The following is a 21,513-nucleotide window of genomic DNA, read 5'->3' on the forward strand; positions in this document are numbered from 1 at the left end:
TACTGGCATGGGTGGCTGTTGATGCCTGACACTAGGTGTCCTTCACACCGTGTTATCAAGCTGACAGGAAGCTTGAGTGAGGGCCTCCTCAACTCATCCAAGCCTGATGTGCCCCGATGTGCCCTTCCTCCTCTGTGGGGACATCAGTGCTGTTTCAGGTGTTTGTGCCCTGCTGGTAAAGAAGGGACTTAAATGGGCAATGTGGGGACTCATGTTGCTGGTAGAGGCTTGCCTGTTTCTTCCCATTTAGCGGACTTTGGAAAGGCTATTTAAATAAGAAATAGTAATCAAAGCAATATTTTAATTAACAATAATTGAAATAATAAATTAAGAATTTAATTAAATAATGAATAAAAAGCAGTTGCAAAATAAGATATTAAGGCAAGGGGGCAAAGGAGTAGCAGGAGGGACAAGATCTAACACAGTGCTGGAGCATCACATATGTGGGGCATTCACAAGGAGGTGGGAGACCTTCAGACCCATGATAGGTCCTAGGATGTCGTCCTTCCCCAGGAGAAGAGGACATTCTCCACCATTTTGGCTGAGCCCACACCCCAGGTCAGAAGTGATTCCAGCCCCAAAGGGTGTGGTGCTGTAGCCTCATGGTCACAGCCTTGTGATGGATACCAGAGGAGCAGTCATCTCTTAATGCTTGTTGGTGGTGGCTTTTCCCCTACAGTCTATAATAGTTCTATGAGCAAGATTTGGCCTTCCCTGGTGATCTCACACCACAGGCTACTGTCTGACTACCTTGTATGCCATCCTGAAGGACAGGGCATTTTGGGGAAACTTTATCTTTTGTGGTAAAGAGCCAACAGCCTCTTCCAGGCAGCCTGCAAGTCTGCCTGCTCGGGTGGAAGAGGCAGTTGTTCCTTCTGGCTTGGGAGGAACAGGAACATTGCAGCTTCCCGGGGGCAGTTTCCTCAGTGGGTCTCTGATTGCACCATTTTATATACAACACCAAGAAACCTTTAAAATTAAATTTTGTATTTAAGAGCAAGAAGACACCTCCAGAGAGGTTTCTATTTATTCTTTAGGTGCAATGGCTCTGCATGGTCTCAGCCCTCTGTGCAGGAGCCCTAGCTCTGCAGAGGAGGGTACTGAGACTGGATTACGTGTGTCTCACTGCTAGAAGCGCTGTGGTCTGGCAGTGTTCAGCTTTCTGTGCTGTGGCATCACTTCTGCACCCCTTTGCTCCCTCCTACCCCCACAGAATCATAGAATCTGTAGGGATGAAAAAGACCTCTAAGATCATCAAGTTGAACCTTAAACCAGCACTGCCAAGTCCACCCTTAAACCTTCTCCCTAAGCACCACATCTAATGTGTTCTTGAACACTTCCATGGTCTTGTGGTGTCTCCCCACATCACCCCACCTGCTGCAAATCCAGTCTTGCAGCACTAGCAGACCATGTCCCAGATTGCTCAAATCCATGATCTCCACTTGCTCCACAAGCTTTGGAGCAGGTCCTGGAGCAGGGAATTTGCACCACATACTTTCTGCTGCTTCACAGTTATGTGTTCCTAATTGCCTTCAAGTCAACCAGAGAAGCTGTCAAGCCTTTCCATCACTGAAGAGCACAGTAAGCCAAGCACCATGGGACAAATCCTGCCCCCAGTCTGGAGATGCAACACCCATGAGGGCGGTGGGGATCAGCAGAGCAAGGAGAGAAGCTGTGTTGCATTTCAGACCCAGCGACAGCTGCCACCCGCCCAGCACTAAAGCAATAAATCTGGGGGAGCTGGGTTTATTCTCCTCCAAATTACTTTATTATATTGTGAGTAATCACAAAGCCTTACAATGCTGCAGAGGTTCTTTAAAAAAACAGACAAACACAGCGACAGTATTTGCCAGCTTTTGCTAAGACTAGTTTAGCTAGCAGCTAGCGTGAGATTACACGAGGAAATCTTGCAGTCTTCAATTGGATTGTCACATTGGGTTTTAAATTTACCACAGTGCTGCAAAGACAGTAACTTTGACAGGAGGTGATAACCGTAATGTTTCATCTATGTACAGGCTTAAAAAAGTAAACAGCTTTCATTTAAAAAAATACATTTTCTGCCAGCAGAAAATAATTCTCTTAAAAAGGCAAGATCCAGTAAAACCCACATATCTTTCCTCACAAACTGCCCCATCTTGCACTGCAGTTTGTTTCTGTTACCCTCCAGATCTCTGCCCATAGGCAGCCCCATTGCCTTTTTAAGAAAATCAACATGTTTTCTATGATTGTGAAGGCTGGTCAAACATTGCAACGGCTCAGTATAGGGGGGAAAATCCCCAAAACTGATGGAAGGGTTAAAAATCCCACCCTAAGCTACCCAAACAAATTATTGAAATGGAGATAGATGGTAATGTGGGAGTACCAAATTTCAGTATCCAAAGTTAGGTGTTGACTCTTGACTTTTATGGAGTCTGTGGGTTTGGGCAACAGGGTTTCCACTTTCCAAGACTTTTAGGGGTATGAGGACAAAACCTGAGCTTCTTCCAACACTCTCAAAGACAGCTGTGAGATGAGTTTATATCTGCATCACCTTTACATGGATCTCCCTAACTCAAACATTAAAAGTGGCCCTGATGCAGGGCTGGGTTTAGAGACCAAACTGCAGATCAGCTTGGGCAGGACCCCCCATCCACAACATCCCATCCCCCCAGACAGAGCATGCCAGATGTGGACCAGACCTCAGCAGTCACCTCCATTGCTCCTACAAGCAAGTTGAAGGCTTCACACATGGCATTGAGTCATGCTGTGCTGCCTTCTCCCACTTCCTCTTAGACTGGAGAAAAAGAGGGTCCAGAGGGGTTTTCTTTTGCCAGCATTTCAGCAATGGAGGGAAATAAATGAGTAAAACTTGGAGGACCAGGCTTTTCCTGAGATTTCTGTTTATCAGGTTCACTTGGCAACCAAAGAGCTGTGTGAGATAAAGAAAAGCCACAACTCTGGAACAAAAACCCCAAAGATCTTTTTCTCTGATAAGCAAAGTGCTCCAGGGCCACATGCATCAGTGTTAATTCTTCCCCTGGCACGTTCTCAGAAGTGTTTTGGCACTGCAAGTTGCCTCACATATGCCCAGATGAGCTGCAGATGTTGCATTCAGATGGGGAATGTCAGCCTGGAAACAACCTACACTCATATCCTCTAGGACTTCATCTTGGTTTGATAAGGTCATCAAGAAAATCCCTGTCAGAGTTTCCTTCCAAGCTTCCCCAGAAGGGGCAGAGGGATTATTTTCCTTTTTTTTTTTTTTTTGAGCTAGCCTACACGACCTCTTCCCTTTGCAACCTCTCTCATTGAAGGCTAGTTCCTGGGTGAGATGTGGCTGTTAGCAGACCCCTCTGCTGCACACCATCTCTGACCAATGGCTCACCGAGGTTGAGAAGACGGGAGGCTGCCAAAGCCGGACCTAAGTTAATTAGACATGAAAAGGATCAAGGTGGGAAAACAAGGAGAAATGGGTGGGAAAATGTCTCGACTTACTCAGTGTTCATTGCACAGCTATGCAAATAACATGTAAAACCCAGCACACTGGCTGCACCCTGTATTCAGGTTTGTCTGGAAATGTTTCTTCAAGACTGAAAGTGCATGAAAAAAAACAGGGTGCTGCTAATGAAGGCAGCATCCAGAAGGCACATTTTGGGGAGTAATAATTAAAAGAAGGATGATGCATGGGTTTGTAAGCAAGCAGCTACAGAGTTGGTACATTTTGGTGTGTGCTCTCCAGAGGTGTAGCTTTGCTCCTACAAACTTGTCTGAGGCATGAAGTGTTTGCTCCAGACAGACTGTTCTGCCCTGGGACCTGCAGAGCGACTTGTCCCTGCATCTTTTTTTTTTTGATACTTTGAAGGGCTACACGCATTCCAGTTTTTGTGGAAAACTGCTCTTGAGCCAACAGGATGAGTGAGGACCTCAATGCACTGGGTAAAATCTGGAGCCTGCAGATAACGCAGGCTGAGATTTGAGAGTTTATAAAATCCACAAACAGTCAACTATTGGCAAATACAAATATATAAATTATTGACAGTTTTACAAAAGGCACACTGCAAGCCATCTCAGTCCGACACCTGTACAAGTCCCATGGCCCCCCACCCTCCCTGCCCTACTCCTCCTTCTCCCCAGCTTTCATCACGAAACATAAGGTGCTGCTGCTACAGATCCATGGCTGTCATAGCAACTGAGAACTTCCTTTTTGGTCAGCCCAATTTGTCGGTGGTACTGTCCTTCTTTGATGGTCTTAAGACACTGAATGTCCTTCCCTAAGGTGATGCTTTTGATGGAAGGCAGGTATTTCAGCAGAGTCTTTGGCAAGGATGTTATACCTGTCCCAGACAGGTTGAGCTCTTGTAGGGAGTTCAGACCAAAGATAACTTCAGCAGTCAGTGACTTCAAGTTGGGATTGTTGGATAAATCCAGAACCTGGAGAGCTTGGAGTTCCTTGAAGCTATGAGGAGATAGCTCTCTAAAACCATGCAGGCCACTGAGGGATAAATGAATCAAGTCTTTCAGCCCCATGAAGTCTCCTTTCTCAATCTTAACCAGAGGGTTTCCATCGAGATTTAAATATCGGAGAGGAATGCCTTGGAGGTTTGGTACAAATGTTAGCCTGTTTCCAGAAAGATTTAAGTTCTGGATGTTTGGAATGCTCTTTTCATGGTGCCTTGTAATTGTGCTGAGCATATTATTGGATAGATCCACATTCAGGGATTTGCCTTGACCTTTTGAAGCAAAAATGTCCATAGCTATATCCAAAAGTTTGTTATTGCTCAAATCTATGTCACTTAGAGGAGAACTGGAGAAACAGTCCTCCGGAAGGACTTCCAGAGAGTTATGACTCAGATCCAAGGACTCCAGGTACCGAAGCCTGGAGAATGTTGTGGAGGAAATCTTGGCTATTTTGTTGTAGCTCAGGTCGAGACTCACCAGGGTGGTGTATCCAGGGCCAGTAAGCATCGATTCATTTATTGTTTCCAGTTTGTTTGATGATAGATCCAAGTAGGAGGTATCCAGAGGGATTGGGACAGGAACAATGTGTGAGCCTATTCCGCTGCAGTCCACCTTGGTCAAGCTAAAGCTGTCAAAGAGACCAAAGGTTTCCACTTCGCAGTGGCAGCCAGGGAAGCAGGTTTTTGTGGTACCAAAACAAGGAAGGAGAAGCAGCAAATTGAACCAGGCCAGGAAATGCATTGTTCTCCTGGAAAACAAGACAATAGAAAAGCAGATTTAATTGCTGTAGAAATTACTTGATGAAGGATGTCTAACTGTTTGACTTATACAGTCTTGACCTTTCTCTTTACAAAGGGAGAGATTAAGCATACCCTTGAAAAGCACGGGTATCCCAAAGACTTTTTCTCTCATGTTATGAATCCCAGTGGCAACTTAATGTAGAAAAAAATTGGGTCAGTAGTCTTTACACACATAACCAAATAAAGACAAAATTGGAAATGAGCTGTAAGAACAGTTGGCTGCTTTAAATCATGATCTATCAAACATATATGATTTTAAGTGGACCATGGAAGAAGCTAAGTGACAGCTCAAACACTGAGTCATTTCACAACCTGGCAAACTTCAGCACACAGACGTCCTTCATGTCAGGGCCTTCCTGTGAGATTTGGGAGCACTGGCTTCAGGGCCCTGCATTGTCAGGTCGGAGAAATAATTTAGGCTGTGGGAGCCTTAGGTGTCTAAAGGCCTTACTGGGAGACAAGAAACCAAAATTCCATTCAGATTTCATACAGGCAACAGCATCCTCGAAACAACATCCAGGATTAACAGCTGAAAAGGCCAGCTCCTTACTTCCCAAAAGGACATCACACCTCCCTTTCTTGGACTTCAGATGCAAATTTTAGAAGTTTGGATTTGTATCAGGTGGCTAAAAACAACCCTCCTTGGCCTGGTGGCAGCTCCTACCAGAGCAGAGGAAACAAGGCTTGTTCAGCCTAACCCAGCCTTTGCTGCAGTGGGCCCAGCCACCAGTACAGTGGAGAGAGACAATTTGCTTCATATAGAGTCTTTGGGGAGCCTCTGCTAATTGCATTAAGTATTCTCTCTGATTAACAATGCCAGTAAGCAAGGATTTCTCTCCACTGCTTTGGTTTTGACCCTTCTCCCTCCAAGACATTTCTGTCTCTCCATCATCTCACACAAGAGAGGCAGGGAGCTGATCTGCACCCTCCAGATTTGCTGAACCTCTTCAGATGACATCCTAACAAATCACCCACACAACAGTGGGCAACAACAGCTGCATGATTTCAAGAGACAGCCAAAAGAATCTTTAGCTCTGAGTCTCTGGAGAGGGTACATAGGAGCATGTCAGAATCCTGCAGCTCAGCAGAGGCAGCAAGGACTGTCCTCACTGGTTCCTATTGCAGTCATGCATTGCACTCCTCGTGCCTTACAAACAAGGTCTCCAGAAGGCTGGAAACAAAAAAATCTCACCAAACAAGACAAGCAGATCCATCAGCACTGGTCCTTGGCTATGCTTCTGGCCATAAGCAGACACTCATGTGCCAACTGCTCATTTAACAAGAAAAATGTAAAATTTACATGAATGTTTCCATCCCCACCTCAGTCTCCCTGGTCTCTTACCTTTCTCATCACTGTTTAAAGCACTTCATTAACTTCCTTGCAGTATCATCTTTCCCACACACCCTTTGATCTGGCTGAGATTCCTTCCTCACAGCTCTTACACCTTCCCAAGACCATTTCCTAGAAATTCACACTTCCTCTCTCTCCCCTCACCCATCCCTTGTCATTAATTTCTTTCCCTTTTCAGCATGGTCTTCTTGACCCTGCTCTCATTCCCAGGAGACTGACTGGGGACTACTTGTCAATGCAGAAAAAAAAGTGCAAAGTGGGGAAAAAGGTTGCAAAAATACTGTCCTGTATTGTACAGCTCACTGATGTGAGTTGTACAGCAGTGTCTCCCAGATCTCCTGCAAATAGAGAGCAGAGACTGAGACTCTGGCCAGGTTGCCTGCAACTAAACCTTTGCTAATGGCCAGCTTGTAATCCTCTGGGGTCCATTATTCTATAGAGACAACAGAAAATTGGTAAGACAAGACCTAGCCTCAGCCCATCTCTACTGTTTCTTGAGAAAACACATATGTATGCAGAGGGGACATAGGGGGTAGGGCTCTTCTCTGCAGACACTTTTCCAGATATCCCTTTCCTAATGACATCAAGGCTGATCCCTTCTGGTTCTGTGCACACAGATATAGCTTGCTGCCTTCTGCAGTCCCTCCTAAAATAAATACTACTGTTTTTATTTTATCATGAAGCTGCATTTGGATTGCACTGAAATGTTTTATTACCAGGGGAAGTTACAGCAGTGGGGAACTCCTTGTAAACTAAAACTGCAAAACCTCAAATGTTAAATATCTCATGTACAGGGAAGTACCTACATTGGTATCAGCCCAATCTACTGGTATTTCTCCTCCCATATCCTACCCAGTGGCTATTCCCACTTGATATCTCTATATGGAAAGGACCTCCCAGCTTCTCCTTCAAAAGCGCAGCTCATTTCCTCATAGAATTGTTTTAGCTCTGGTGGGAGCTGGATCATACACCAGGAAGTCCAAAGACACACCAGTGTGAAATTTTACTTTCTGAGCACTGCTAAAACCTTAATTTGCTCCATCTGGGGCATCTGAACAAAAGTAAGAGGACAAAATCCAAAGCCCTAATTTAACTGGGAACAGACTTCTGATAGGGCCTGTAGCGATATGACAAGGGATAATGGTTTTAAACTAAACCAGGGGTGATTCAGACTATATCTAAGGAAGAAGTCTTCTGTGATGAAGGTTGTAAAACATTAGCACAGGTTGCCCAGAGAAGTGGTAGATGGCCCACTCCTGGAAACATTCAAGTCCAGGGTGGATGGGGCCCTGAGCAATCTGGACCAGTTGAAGATGTTCCTGATTATTGCAGGGACTTGGACTGGGTGGCCTTTAAAGGGTCTATTCCAACCCAAGCTATTCTATGATTCTGTGAATTGAGAGAAGATTGAAAAACTGTGCTAGGCTTTGATATGCAGCTGCTCAAACCCTTTTGACATGGGAATTCCCCTTCTGATCAGCCTCAAAAATGATTGCCAGAAGTGGGCAGATACAGTGACTCTCACTGCAACATCCATCACTTCAGCCAGCAGTAAAGACAAAACATTACACAGCTGAAATGCAGTACACAAAGCTCAGCTGAAGTATTTGCACAGCATCTATTGCCTCTTCCCTCCTCACAGCACTGCCACAGATTCTCCCTTACTGGCTCTGCAATTGCTTTGCAGATGGGCTATAATCCATTAGTACCAGTCAGAAACTCCCTTATGGAGCAGCATGGAGCATCATAAGCTAACATGCCACTTGGTTAATAGCTCTGATAAAAGATAGGAGAAATAAAGTTACTGGTCATCTTCCAGTCCAAGAAAGAAACTCCTGCATTGCCAGATAATTGGCAAAGAGCTTAGTCAGGTACAGGCATGTTTTATCATTGTGTGGAACAATTAATAGCTCTCTTTGAAATGGGGAAAGAAACACACTGCAGGCATTTACAGTCCTGTGTACAGTGTGTATTGGAAACTGCACCAAAATGCCTTTGGATTGCTGCCCACCAGCTGCTTTGTTGATAGAGGCAGAAAGCCAAGGTATCCCCTTGTAAAAGGAAGAGGAGTTATCCTCTTGCAGCACTGAGGAGTTTCACCTAGGGAAACACCATGAACAAGAAACTACCAGCACCATCACCTAAGATAGTGAGGGGAAAGCCACTGGGAGAATGCAGCCCACCCTGGGGCTGGTTTAGCCATGTCCTCTTCATTTGAGCTATTGGGCTATTGAGGTATGGAGAGATCCCAGTGATAAGTTTTGGCCATCTGGCAGCTCTAGGGGTCTTTTTAAACCCACCGATTGCAATAGGAGCTGCTGGGGGTGCAACATCTCCCCCCATGTTTCGGGTGCCTGCAGTGACTGCAGGGCTCTGGTCTTGATATCTTGCTCATCCTTTCTGCAGGACAAACCTAAGGAGAGCCTGTGGTGGTAAATGGAGCCAGTGTCAGACCAAGCTCCTACAGGATACCAGATCTCCTCTGATCCCACATCTCTCCTTTAGCCTGCAGTTGCCCTTATGCCTTCTCCCCACCATGCTCATCCTTTGCAATGCTGTGTGGCAGGACTCACACAGAAAACTCACACTGAGATTTCCCAGCCAAACATTAAAAGCAGAGTACAGAGGAATGGCAGGCCTCAGATGATGGTCAAGGAGTGAGGTGGGAGAGAGGAAAGCTTTGTTATAGTGCTGTTGCAAATTCATGCTTCTCACTGCACTTGATTTCTTCTCCTCTCCCTTAAAGACTTTTCTCATTAGGGAGATCAGCTGACACATCCCTCCCTGGATGAAAGCCCATTGCCTGGTCCCCCTGGGAATGGAGATATTAAGAGGATGCTACCTAGGCTACCTCCAGTTGCCCTGGCAACCACCAAGCTGGAATTCCCCATGGCAAAAAAATCAATTACTAATTAAAGGACTAATACAAGGGGAGGTGTTTTAAAGTTTGCTGTTTGATGGAGTCAGGAAACAGCTGCCCCATTCTTCATTCCCTCAGCCTCCTTCAACACAAACAAAGTACTGTCTGAAATGCAGCTGGGGTTGGGGCTAAAGGCCCAAATTCACCCAATGAAGCTTGAGGTACATGGGTAAGAAGTGTGAAGAAAAACCCAAAACACCAGGTTGTCTCTACAGTGGGATGAAGAGAAAGAAATTGCTCCAGAAGGGGATGAAACCAATCTAAGGCCATGCACATCCCTGGAGATATCCCTCTCTCCCTTGTCCACGACAGAGTAGGATGCCCAGTCTCCCTGGTTACTGCTTCCCACCCCACTCTTGGCTGCATCTTCCAAACCCTAGTCTCTCCCAATAACCAGGTGCACTTGGATAAACCAGTTTGGCTCACTGATCCAACAAAAACCCCTCTGATCTTCCTCTTTCCCCTTTCCTGGGTCAGTATTCCGACAAATTCAGGTGACCATCCACAGGGTTACCACCTCCCACACAGGAGTGGGGAAAAGAGAATCTGTCTTTTCCACAGTAGCCCACAGTTAGACCAGATCAGATATGATTTACGGCAGTGTGGACAGATCCTGGTATTTTCCATGTTTCTTGTCAATATTAATTCTGGATCAGCAGCAAGTAGGGAAAATTTCAAAGAAAAAAGGCAAAAAGGAAGAGCTGAAGTCCACCTGTCCCAAATACAGTTGTTGTTCTAGGACAGAAGGACAGAAGAGTTGGATTAGCAGCAATATTTCAGGAGGAAAATTTTGGGATTGTCTTTGGTCTCTTTTATCAGCCAAGTAAAGAAAACCAAGTCTTTATAGTGAAGCTCACCAGGCCCACTTGGCTGCCAGCACTAATTGGGGTCAGGGGAAAAAGAATGTTACTGGAGAGTGAAACAAGTGCATAGGTTATGATAGAGGCCATAAATCCTCCAGACTGAAGGAAAAAAAAAAAAAAAAAGTTGGCTCTGGCTCTTTCTCTTTTTAAATATCTTGGAGGCTAAGTGGCAGCTGGGACAGCAGATCCAGAGGACCAGAACGCTCCAGAGTTGCTTCTCGACAACAAAATTGCATAAGAGACCTTTCCCCCCCTTCTCCACCCATTAATTATTCTGTAAAATTAGAATAATTACCGACTAAAGCGCAGCACTAGCAGCAGCTACACTTTTCCAGTGTGGACTCTCCCGGCTGAGCCCAAATGACGCCGCAGATGCAATCGCGGTCGAGTCTCCAGATCCCAGATGCCAATTTGAGCAGGCAGCAAAACTAGCTCAAACCAGCCTACAGCCAGAGACCATTAAATCCTTGCTGCAGACACACACCCCTCCCATAATAAAGAGACTGCTGCTGACAAGGTTACACTTTTTTTGTTGTTGTTTTTTTTCGTGTGAATCTATTGAAAGTAAAGGTCATTCAGGCTTTTGCTTCGCCTGCTTCAGACTGGCTCTTCCCGCAGAAGGGTTCGCCACACAAATGCTGCAAAGAACTCTCAATAAATATTATTAAATAATATTTAATACTTTATGAATAAATATTATTAAATATACACTCACAAAAAATGCTGCTGTAAATTGGAACAGTGTTTTCTGACCCACTTGTTGCATTTTGTTATTTGCTGGTTTGGGCAGCACTTTGCAAACAGTCCTGGTTTTATACTCAGTGTTTGAGACTTCTGGGGTTTAGAGAGAGGAGAGCTAATGGGAATCCAAGAAGTATCTGGTTTTTATGTTTGATCCTGCATTTGTTAGATGGGCTTGAGAGAGTTCAGTGGAGTTACTCTAGGTGTAACACTCTCAGCAGGATGAGATTCAGTCCCTTGGCTCTTCCAAATTGCACTTGATTTCATGGAGGCCTCCATCCAGAGACATTGCACAAGTCACTTTTAGGGGATAAGTTATCACCTTTCACTTCACACTGATGGTTTTATCTGTGGGACTTGGAAAGCTGCTTAGAACAGCAGAGCTATCCCAAATTTTCCAATAGGATATAAAGACAGGGATTTTCAGCCCTATTTCCCTCACTGGTGCCTGCAAGTGTTAGGATGAGGGGAAACTCACCCACTGGGCGACTTTAGCCCTTATGGTTTAATGTAAAGAGACACCAAAGGCTTGAGCAGGAGTGAAAAGACATCCTGCAGGTGCCTGAACACTTTTTGCTCCATGTTCCTGCTCCCTGGGAAAAATCAGAATGAGATGCAAGGAATGCAAGAAGAAAAATAATAATAAAAGATTTCGCTATGAATTCCTTTATGCTTTAATTATTTTGCCTGGAAAGATCATGGAGCAGATCCTCATGGAAACTTTGCTAAAGCACACAGAAAATAAGGAGGTGGTTGATGATAGCCAACATGACTTCACTAAGGGCACATCCTGCTGGACAAATTTCACAGCTGTCTATGACACAGTTACAGTGCTGGTGGATGAGGGAAGAGCGACTGGCATTACCTACCTGGACTTGCGCAGAGCATTTGACACTGATCCACGCCACATCTTAATCTCTACGGAGAAACATGGATTTGATGGTTGGATGGCTCAGTGGATAAGGAATTGGCTGGATGGTCACATTCAAAGAGTTAAAATCAACAGTTTGATGTTGAAGTGGAAACCAGTGAGGAGTGGAAAAATTGCATAAACAGAGACAAGACGCTACTTCCTGATCTGGACAAGAACCTCACTGCTCTGCATCAAGTCTGTCTTTGCAAGATTTGAATCTCACCAAATCCCATGTAATAAAGGTTGTGGACAGCCAGAAGGGACAAAGAACAAAAAACCAAGATGCCATTCCACATTTTTCTATCTTGGTTATTTCCATTTGCTTTCCTCCTCTCTGGACAGAAATTGCTGAGCCAAGACTGCAATGACTTTCTAGCATCCAACCATGTTCTCCATCCTTTAGGGAAGATTTTTGTATATGTTACAGGGGATGGGATAGATAAGATTAGCAAAGACAAAGCTAAATTAAGCATCACAAGCATCTAAAAGCATTTCATAACCCCAAAGGCAAAGTCAAGCAGCCCCTCAACCCACCACACGGGCTACAGAGAAGATGTGTGATCTAGAGGGAACACCTTCAAACCCCACAACTCCACACTATGGATCTGTTTTCAAATATAGAATCATTTAAGTTGGGAAAGACCTTGAATATCATTGAATCTAGCTGTTAACCCAGCACTCCAAACCCACCACTAAACCATGTCCCCAGGTGCCACATTTGCACATCTTTTAAATATCTCCAGGGATGGTGAGTCTAACACTTCTCTGGGCAGCCTTTTCCAATGCTTGACAACCCTTTCAGTGAAGAAATTCTTCCTAATTTGCAATATAAATATCCCCTAGTGCAACTTGAAGCTGTTTCCTCTTGTCCTATGACTTGTTTCTTGGGAAAAGACACTGCAATGCTTGCTTGGCTGAAAGTCTCTGCTCTATTTTTTTTTTTATGTAAAAAGAATATCTTTTATTTAATAAAGAAATTGAAAGACCTATTAAAATAAACTTCGTTACAACTGTTAATGTCACAATTCCCATCTGCTTTGCACGAGGCCACAGATAATTTATCATCCTAGTGTTAAAACAGCTAGTAGTTTATTCCACTTGTGCAATCTTCACCCTCAGGCATCCCTCATTCCCCCTGGAGGAGGAACTCAAGGTGCAGGGTGGTGTACTTTGGGATCTGACAAAAGGAAAACATGTGCAGGCAGGTCTGCCAGCCCATACAGTAACTTCTAGCTCATTTACATACGCTGCTGAAATGCAATTTCTGCTGCACTAAAAGCTTTGTGCCTTGAAAAGACACATTTTGTGAGGGAAGAGCAGCCCAACTCCAGGGAATTTTTCCTCTAGCGGGAAAACGTTGGTGCCACATCCAGCACAGGAAAATTAAGAATTAAATTACCATGGCATCAGGATTTGCAGAAAATTCCCACTTCTCTGCTTAGCCCAGAAAGCTGTCAGCTTAATAGCAGTTTATTTCCAGGTGGAGGAATTAGTCTCCCGTGGCTTTTGAAAGCAATTTTGCTCTCCAGCCTCAAGTCAAACTGTGCTTGTGCCCAGAGGGGGCATTCCCAAAAGGAAATTGTTTGCCAGGCCTCCTGAGTGGCTGGGGGCAGGGGAAGGAAGGTGTTGGAGTGGTGCAGCACCAGGAGGGATTCACAGGGTTTTCTGGGAGCAGACAGGATGCGAGTATCCCAGCCCCAGCATTGCCTCCTGGCTATTCCAGCTGCAGAACCACTCAAACTGGGAGCGTTGGCAGCTGTAACTGGTTCCCAGCAGCCTGGGATGCATGGATTCAAAGAGGTGCCTGCAAGGGATGTAAGAGCTCAGGATTTTCTCCTGCTCTAGAATCACTGCCAGCATGACCACCCCGAATTCTTTTATCCCTAACAGCTCCTATTTCTCGTCCTCCCTGCTCTGCTTAACTGTGAGCATTTCCAGGAGCAGAAGGCCTCACTACCCTGGCACTCACTGAGTATAAGAGAGACTTCATCTCTGCCAGGAACACAAATATTTTCTTAACCATCTCAAACTCGGCCCAAACAGAATTTTTATCATAGCAACATGCCCCAGAATGGGAGGTCTCCATTATTTTGGCACAAACTCGGGAACAGACCAGCCCTTCAAAACGGTGCTTCATAGCCAAAGGAGAGGTTTACACAGTTTTGTGCCAGTCCTAGTGCATTTTGCTGTGGAAAGACCTGGTGAAGCTACCTGCCCCATCACCTCCAGTGCCCAAAAACCAACTGTGAGGCACAAAGGGAGCCTGCAAGTACCCAGGCTTTATCCAAATCACAGCAATAACCTTGAGAGGATTAAACCCTCCTTCTTCCCTAACTAGTCGGTTATTGAAAGCGAAAATGATCCTAACGAGCTTCTCCTGGAGCCTCAGCCCTTGGCGACGCACACCTGACAGCCAACCCCAGACAGTTCCTGCGCTTGCTCCTGCTACGATGATACTTTTTCTCCACACTCCACCTCCCAGAGACATGATATAATTCCAGAGGAATGCACTCCAGGATGAACACCATATGCCAGCAAGGAATGTTAAGAGGTGCAGCACAGGGAGAGGAAACCTCCTACCCACAATGGATACCTGATTTTAGCTGTTAGAAGGGCTGATCAGCCATGTCACTGTGCCCAGCTGGGAATGGCATCCCTGGGATGGCATGTACCATGTTCCATGCCAGGGAAGAGCAGGTTTGCAAGGACCCACCAGCAGCTGTGTGGTTAATGAGGGAAAGGCACAATGCCTATGGATGTGTACCCCACATGCCTGATCTGGATTGCATCCAATCACCCCAGAGGACCTGCCAGAGCTGCAGAGACCATGCTGCGTGGGTAGACATGGGTGGGTTCCCCCAGAGAAGATGAGCTAGGCAGGGGGGAGGAAACAAGAGAGAGGAGGAAGGAGAAGGTGATACATCCCAGCCTGATGCCTCTGCTCTCCCTGGTGAGACACAACACACCAAGAGCAAACAACTCATCACAGCCTCATCATCCTGTATTTCTAATGGCTTTACAGCTCTTTCTCCTTGAATCATAGAATCATTAAGGTTGGAAAAGACCTCTAAGAGAATCAAATCCATTACAACAGAGGTGGCTCAGATCAGGTCCAAGTACTGCCTCCAACAGCATGCCTTTGTCATGGTGCAGCCAGCACTGGAAAAAATCATGAGAAAGCATAGGGAAAAGAAATTCAACCTGTCTGGGCAACACCTTCAGCCCTGGCAGAAGGATTTTAAGAGGACCCTATGCAGCTTTAGCTCTCTGAAAGGCAGCAGCTGCCAATCTCCCTTCTCCTAACAGCCCTGCAGGGCTGCTGACTTCAGTGAGGAAGGGCAAAACGAGGGGTTAAGCTGGGTGCCCCTTGGCACTGCTCCAGCTGGCCCAGGGATTCTCTGTGGGCTTTTTATTTATTTTTGTGGCTGGTCTTTTTTTCCATGCACAATAATCTCCGGGCCCCTTTGCTGTCTGTGGCTCTCAGCATGCAGCTGCAGACCCTCCACTGAGGAGATAATAAATACAATCCTGGCCATTATTGTTGTAAACAGCACAGCTGGAGGCTCCCATCTCATTCTCCTCATGGCCTTTCTTTGCTCCCCCTCTCCAATAATTCTTGCAACGTGATGCTGCAAATAATGAATGAAACTGTGAAACTGTTTGGTGGAGCATCAGCTGGGGCTTCAGGAGCTGTCCCCACCCCAGTGAAGCTTATGAGACATTTACTAGACCCAGTGGGTCTCCTACAAGGTTTGGGAAGGGGGGATTTGGGCAGGAGAAGGGGTGTAGGTAGGGCTGATAAAGGGTTTACCGGCTGAGTGTAATGCCCACCATGATTCCCACTGCAGATGATGCTTCATTGCCCCCATGATGTGCAGTATCTCCTCAGCTCTTTTCGTCCCCTCCTTGGCCCAGGATTCTCCAGTCCCTCTTGGCTGGTGGAGGATTTTGGAGAAAGATCATCTCAAGTGGGTTAGGAGAGCCATTTCCCCAGCAGGACCAATGTCTCACCACTGACGGTGCCATGAGTCCCCATTTAAGTGCCTCAGTTTCCTTCCCAACACTTTAAGGATGACTAGCAGGAGGTCTGAGAAGTGTTCACTCCTGTGTGGGGATGGTGGTACCATCCCCAGGTTTAATTCCCACCAGTTTAACTGGGAAGGGAGCACAAGGCCTGTGGCTCTCACCCCACAGAAGTCCTCAGCCAACACTGCCACTGTCATAACAGGTCCAGCCAAATGTTACCACTCCCTTTGGGCACCATGTTGAGCTCCTGCCTTCCTGAACACTCTAGGGACAGCAACCCTGCTTTTACCTCCGAAAAATAGGCAGCCAGGCCAGGGGAGAGGGAAGGGGATGGATGAGACTGGACAGGTTCAGTTACCCTATGATCATACAATTCTTTGAACTGGAGATCGGTTGCAGGAGGTTGCAATGTTTTGGTCCTGGACAGATACAAACTGAGCTTTTGCAGTAAGATTAAAGTGCTTTGGAGAAAGGATCTCCCCCATCCTACTCTGTGAAGTTTGCCCTCACCATGCCAACTGCTACAGACATATCGTTCTCAAGGATGGGAGGAAAACGGGCACTTTTGGAGTCAGGGACATGTCCTGCCCCACCTGGAGACAGGTGACACAAGCCCCATGCACATGTGTCACCTCAGATGTGAGGAATCACATCGGTTTGACCCATCAGTCACAATAGGAGTTTGAATCTCAATTTTTCCTGAGGAGGATTATCTTATTTGAATAAAAAAAAAAAACAAACTTCCTTGAAAATGTAGTCCCCATCCCTGAAAGTACTCAGGGCCTGGTTGGACAGGGCTTTGAATAAGCTGGTCTAGTGGAAAGTGGCCCGGCCCACAGCCAGGGTGTTGAAACCATTCTGTAATTTCTCTCCCCACCCCTGGGTCTGAGCTGCTGGCAAGATTCAGGGGAAAGGAGAAGAGACTTTTTTTCAGACAGACTGCAAAAAAAAAAGAATCAGGAAGGGAGAAAGGGGAAGGAAAAGGAACCCCACAGATGCTGGCACTCAGACATTACCCACAGCACATGGCTCTCTCTCTGCTATGGTGAAGATAAAGTGCTTTTTTCCAGTTTGCTGCTGCTCTGACAGGAGATTTCCAGCCTGGTTAATGCAACTCAGGAATGTCCCATGCTAAGGCAGCCAGGATGGTTTAATCTCTTGCAGTGTCTGCAAACAGACGGGAAGGCTGGGGAGATTCCCAGAGCACATATTTCCTTCCCCCCTGCTGCACACCATGAGTACAATAGAAACTCCCAGGAAATTTAAAAAATATATAAAAAAAATATAAAAATTGAAATAAAAATTAAAATCCCAAGATTTCCTTGTAATGAATGGCTGAGCCATTCATACATTTGCCTCGATAAGTCCAGGTGCCAAGTTTTAAGACAAGAAACAGCTTGCTTAAGCCAGCCTTTATCTCTTCCCAGCCCTCAACATCTCCGTGTTCAGAAGTTTCTTTTGATAGCCTGCCAAGGCAGCCAGCGCCGTGGCTACCGTGCAGAGCCTGGGGGTGCAGGGGTCAGGAGGGCTGCCGGACAAGGATGCCTTGTCTCATCCCACCCTCCAGACTCTGCTTCTCCCCACCAACCAGCTAACAGAAAAGGAGAAGGAGGAGGAGGAGGAGGAAGGAGGAGAGACTGAAAGAGGATAAAAGAAAAGCAGTTAGGGATGGAGGGAAAACTCTAAACCTCCGGAAGACGGTGGCTCACCTTTTATTCCCAGCTCGGTCTTGCACAGGGGTGACACACACTGCTTCTCACTGTGTGGCTGGGGGAGCACAGGATGCTTTTCCCTCTGTTAAAAAAAAAATATAAAAATCCACAAAAATCCCTAAAAACTTCTGCATGTTTTTTTTTCCCTTTTCTCCCAATTTCTTCTCATCCATTCAATGCTGGTTTATTCCTTGCACTTAGTTGCAAATTCTTAGTTGTAAAGAATAGGGGTGCAGGAGACCCTCACTCCAACCCTGCAGCCTTTCCTGCCAGTCCAGCTTGTCATCGGAAATTAATGTCCCCTGGGATGTCTGTCACGTCCTCGTTCCCTCCAGGCATTTTGTTATTGCTCCCCACTGCCTCTGACAGCAGCTGCTCAAATTCATTCACAAACCAGCAGCGTCTGCCCTGCCCCAGGATGCCGCAAGGGAAAATCCGTCTGAGCGCTGCCACCCAGCCTCCTGCCTGCCCCGGTGTCAACCAGCGCTCACCCACCGCCACCGGAGGAGCCAAGCGGCAGCTCCTCCTCGGCCCATTTATAACCCCCGCGGGAGCAGGCACCTCCCACGTCCTCTCCAGGCCAGGGGCTGGGACTGACTCCTCGGGTCACGATGGGACGAGAGCCGTGCCCCGCGCCAGGGCGATGGCACACACTGACCCGCTTTGCCTGCGAGCGCCTGGCTGCCGACAGCGAGCCCCCGGCCAAGTTTAGCCTGCAAATCCTCCCAGGGACGTGCCGGCTTCCTCCGGTGCTTCCAGCATCTAACACATCCAGCGTGCTTCTTATTCCCGGAGAGATCGGCGAGACGGTCCAACCCTGCCTTTTTCCCCGGCGCCTCTTCCCCCGGTGTTCGCCCTGCTCCTCCCGGCTGCAATAGCCCGGCGCTGCCAGCCGAGCTCCGGAGCGGCAATCAATGCGATATTTCAGCGCAACGCCAGCGATCGGCACCGGCCGCTCTCCGCAGAGCAATGGCACAGTGTCCACCCAGACAAGTTTCCTACTGTAACTTCAGTGAATGCTGTTATTCAGGAGAACGGCAGCTGATTTATCATGGCAGGCACACGGGGAAAGCTTTCCATTCGGGAGACAGGGGGCTGCTCGTCCCGCTGCCGCGGCGAGCGCCGTGAGCTCAGCAGGGTTCGCTGTGCGCTCCTTACAGCCGTGCTCCAGTGCCTCCGCTGCCACGGAACTGCATTCACGAGCCGTGCTGGCTAGCGGAGGCGATGCCACTTCCCCGCGACAAAAGCCACCGGCTCCATCCCCACCGCGCCCCTCCCAGCCCTCCCAAATCCCAAGCAGGAGGAGTGAAGTTGACAGACCCTTTTGTTTCCAGAGAGCTTGGCACGTGTTGTGGTTTACTGAGCTAATAAATCTGCCGTGGGCTGCGCCTTTTAATGACTGCAGCATTAATAACAAGTTTCCTGGGAGCTGCTTAAAAGTTTACAGGGTGTGTGCAATATCAGGGGAACCCCGGGCTTTGACCTCCTGCTTCAGAAGTCACACCCAGCAGCTTCTTTCATTCTTCTTTTTTTTTTTTTCTTTTCTTTTTTTTCAATGAGAGAATGAATAAATCTTGCTCGTCTTCCTCTCCCCCCTTCCCAAACACACCTTCCCCTCAGCTTAATCCACTTACAGATGGGAACTTCCCAGGCAGGAACGCCTTTGCCATGCCTTTATCAATGCAAACCGGGGGGGAAAGGACGCCCCCCCCCCCCCCGCACCTTTCAGCTTCTTAACCCCATCCAGTCGACCCCTCTAAGCTTTCCTTTCTTTCTCTTTTCTCTGCTTACCTTGAGTAAGCTGCAAAACCCTGCGAGCCTCCCAGCACCAGAAACCCACCAAAAAGCTTCTCTTCGCTTCGGAGAGTTGAGGGGAGGGCCCGGAGAGGAGGAGGAGGAGGAGGGAGAGGAGGGGAGACAGGGAGCCCTGTGTGAAATCAAAGCCCCGAAGCCGGGCACGGGAGGCGGTGCGGAGCCTCCAGCTGCTGCTCGGATTACTCTGCAGCCGTGGCAATCCCGAGACCTCTACAAACCACCATTCCACTGGGGGAAGGAGAAGAGAAGATCCCTTCTCTTCTCCAGGTGGAGACGCTTCATTCCGGGAGGGGAGCCGGGCTGGGGGCTCGTACGCACTCCCCTCATCTCAAAGTCCCCCCTCTGGAAAAACCAGAGATGGGGAAAAAAAGTAGTTTACCTCCACCCCAGACCTCTGTCCTTCCCCCTACCCTGCACCCCCGGCCGCTGAAGCCCCTGGCGAGGAAAATGTCATCACACAAAAAAAAGTTTCCGCGCTCTGGGGCTGGGGAGGGCTCCGCAGCAGGCACACCCGGGGCTGGCCCTGCGCATCCCCGGGGAGGCGGCAGGGAGGGCTCGGCCCATCGCGGTACAGCTTCCCCCCTCCCCAGAAATGAGCCCCACGCTTCTGCACTCCCGAGGAAGTTTGGAGGGAGGTGCAGAGAGGGCATGCAGGGGCCAAGGAGGGGATGGAGGGCGCGAGGAAGGGATGGGGGTCAGGGAGGGGATGCGGGGGTCAGGGAGGGGGTGAGGGCAGAGGGAGGGACTCACCGGGACCGCGGTCGGTCCCCAGCACCGGGCCGGTTCCCACGGCGGGGCGGCCGCGCAGCGCCGGTTCCCACGGCGGGAGCGGGCGCCGCCGGGAGCCGGCAGCAGCAGGGCTTGGGGACGGCTGTCCCCTTCTTCTCTCCTCCTTCTCCCTCCTCCTTCCCGTCCGAGGCGTGCAGCTGGCCGGGCAAGCTGGCTGCCCCCTTCCCCGCAGGAGGAGGGAGCTCAACAGATGGCTGCACACAAGGGAACATCTGGGAGGAGGAGGAGAAGGAGGAGGAGGAAGGAGGGAGGAGGCAGGACTTGCGCTAGACTGTGCCACTCCTGAGCTGGCAGACCCCCCTTAACAAGGGAAAAGGCGGGGGGAGGTGTCGAGCCGGCTTTGCACACACACACAGTCCCCCTCCCTGCTGCTTTGCATCCCCCCTAGCTAAAATTCCTTGTCGTTCCTTTGCTTTCTTGGGGATCACACTGGAGTTGCCCTTTCAGCACAACCTTGTTTCCAGCCCTGACCTCTGCAGGGCTGTATTTGCAGACGTGAGTTATATTCCTGAGCACTGCCTTCATTCAGTTTTCCAGGCATTTAGTGCCAAGGCCAGCTCCAGCACCCCAGGGTGCAGGTAGGACCAGGCAGCACCAACGCTTGAGCAATGCCAGCAGGCAGGAGACCGGGGCCTACAAGTTGTGTGGTGTAACCCTCGAAGTAGAATAAAGGAAAAACAAAACAAAACAAATGAAACCAGATATTAATCCACAGTGTGGGGCACAGAGAGTCTGAACGCCATCACTGGAGAATAGGCAGTGCCTCGGGCTGTGAATGAGCAGCCTTGAGTCAGAATTTCTTGGCTATTAGCTGTAGCAGCCCAGCGGTGGCTTTAGTCATGATGGTGGTACTGGAAAGGGGATCAGAAGTCACAGATTCACAGAATATTCTGAGTTGGAAGGAACTCACAAGGATCATCAAGTCCAGCTCTAAGGTGAATTGCTCATACAAGGATTGAATGCACAACCTTGGTGTTTTTAATAACAGGCTCAAACCAACTGAGCTTGTCTCAGGGTGTCACGTGCCTCATGTCATGGTGCCATGACACTGGAAGAGGCAAAAGGGACTTCAAGGGTCTATGAATCACAGAGGACATATCCTGTGGCTTGCTATAGCTTCTCATATTCAGCATCTTGTACCCCTTG

At 47.9% G+C, this 21,513-nt stretch overlaps 1 protein-coding gene across 8 annotated transcripts; it reads right to left on the bottom strand.

Annotated features, from left to right (window-relative positions):
* Positions 1-1,742: 1,742 nt before the first annotated feature.
* On the bottom strand, positions 1,743-20,536 carry TSKU (tsukushi, small leucine rich proteoglycan). Of its 8 annotated transcripts, none has more exons than XM_014259773.2 (3): positions 20,329-20,536; positions 17,761-17,845; positions 1,743-5,185 (listed from the first exon to the last, which is right to left on the bottom strand). In XM_014259773.2, the coding sequence occupies exon 3, from the start codon at positions 5,176-5,178 to the stop codon at positions 4,120-4,122; it is 1,059 nt and encodes a 352-aa protein (XP_014115248.2). In that variant the 5' UTR covers positions 5,179-5,185; positions 17,761-17,845; positions 20,329-20,536; the 3' UTR covers positions 1,743-4,119. The 8 variants fall into 8 exon arrangements, with proteins under 8 accessions (XP_014115248.2, XP_014115246.2, XP_087908212.1 ...); XM_014259771.2 differs by lacking the exon at positions 20,329-20,536 and adding an exon at positions 19,555-19,657; XM_088052086.1 differs by lacking the exon at positions 20,329-20,536 and adding an exon at positions 19,084-19,348.
* Between the last annotated feature and the right edge of the window lie 977 nt (positions 20,537-21,513).

Source organism: Pseudopodoces humilis, chromosome 2, assembly GCF_049639895.1.
Source record: "Pseudopodoces humilis isolate 2021_Gansu_Grassland_sample_001 chromosome 2, ASM4963989v1, whole genome shotgun sequence".
Classification (NCBI taxonomy): domain Eukaryota; kingdom Metazoa; phylum Chordata; class Aves; order Passeriformes; family Paridae; genus Pseudopodoces; species Pseudopodoces humilis.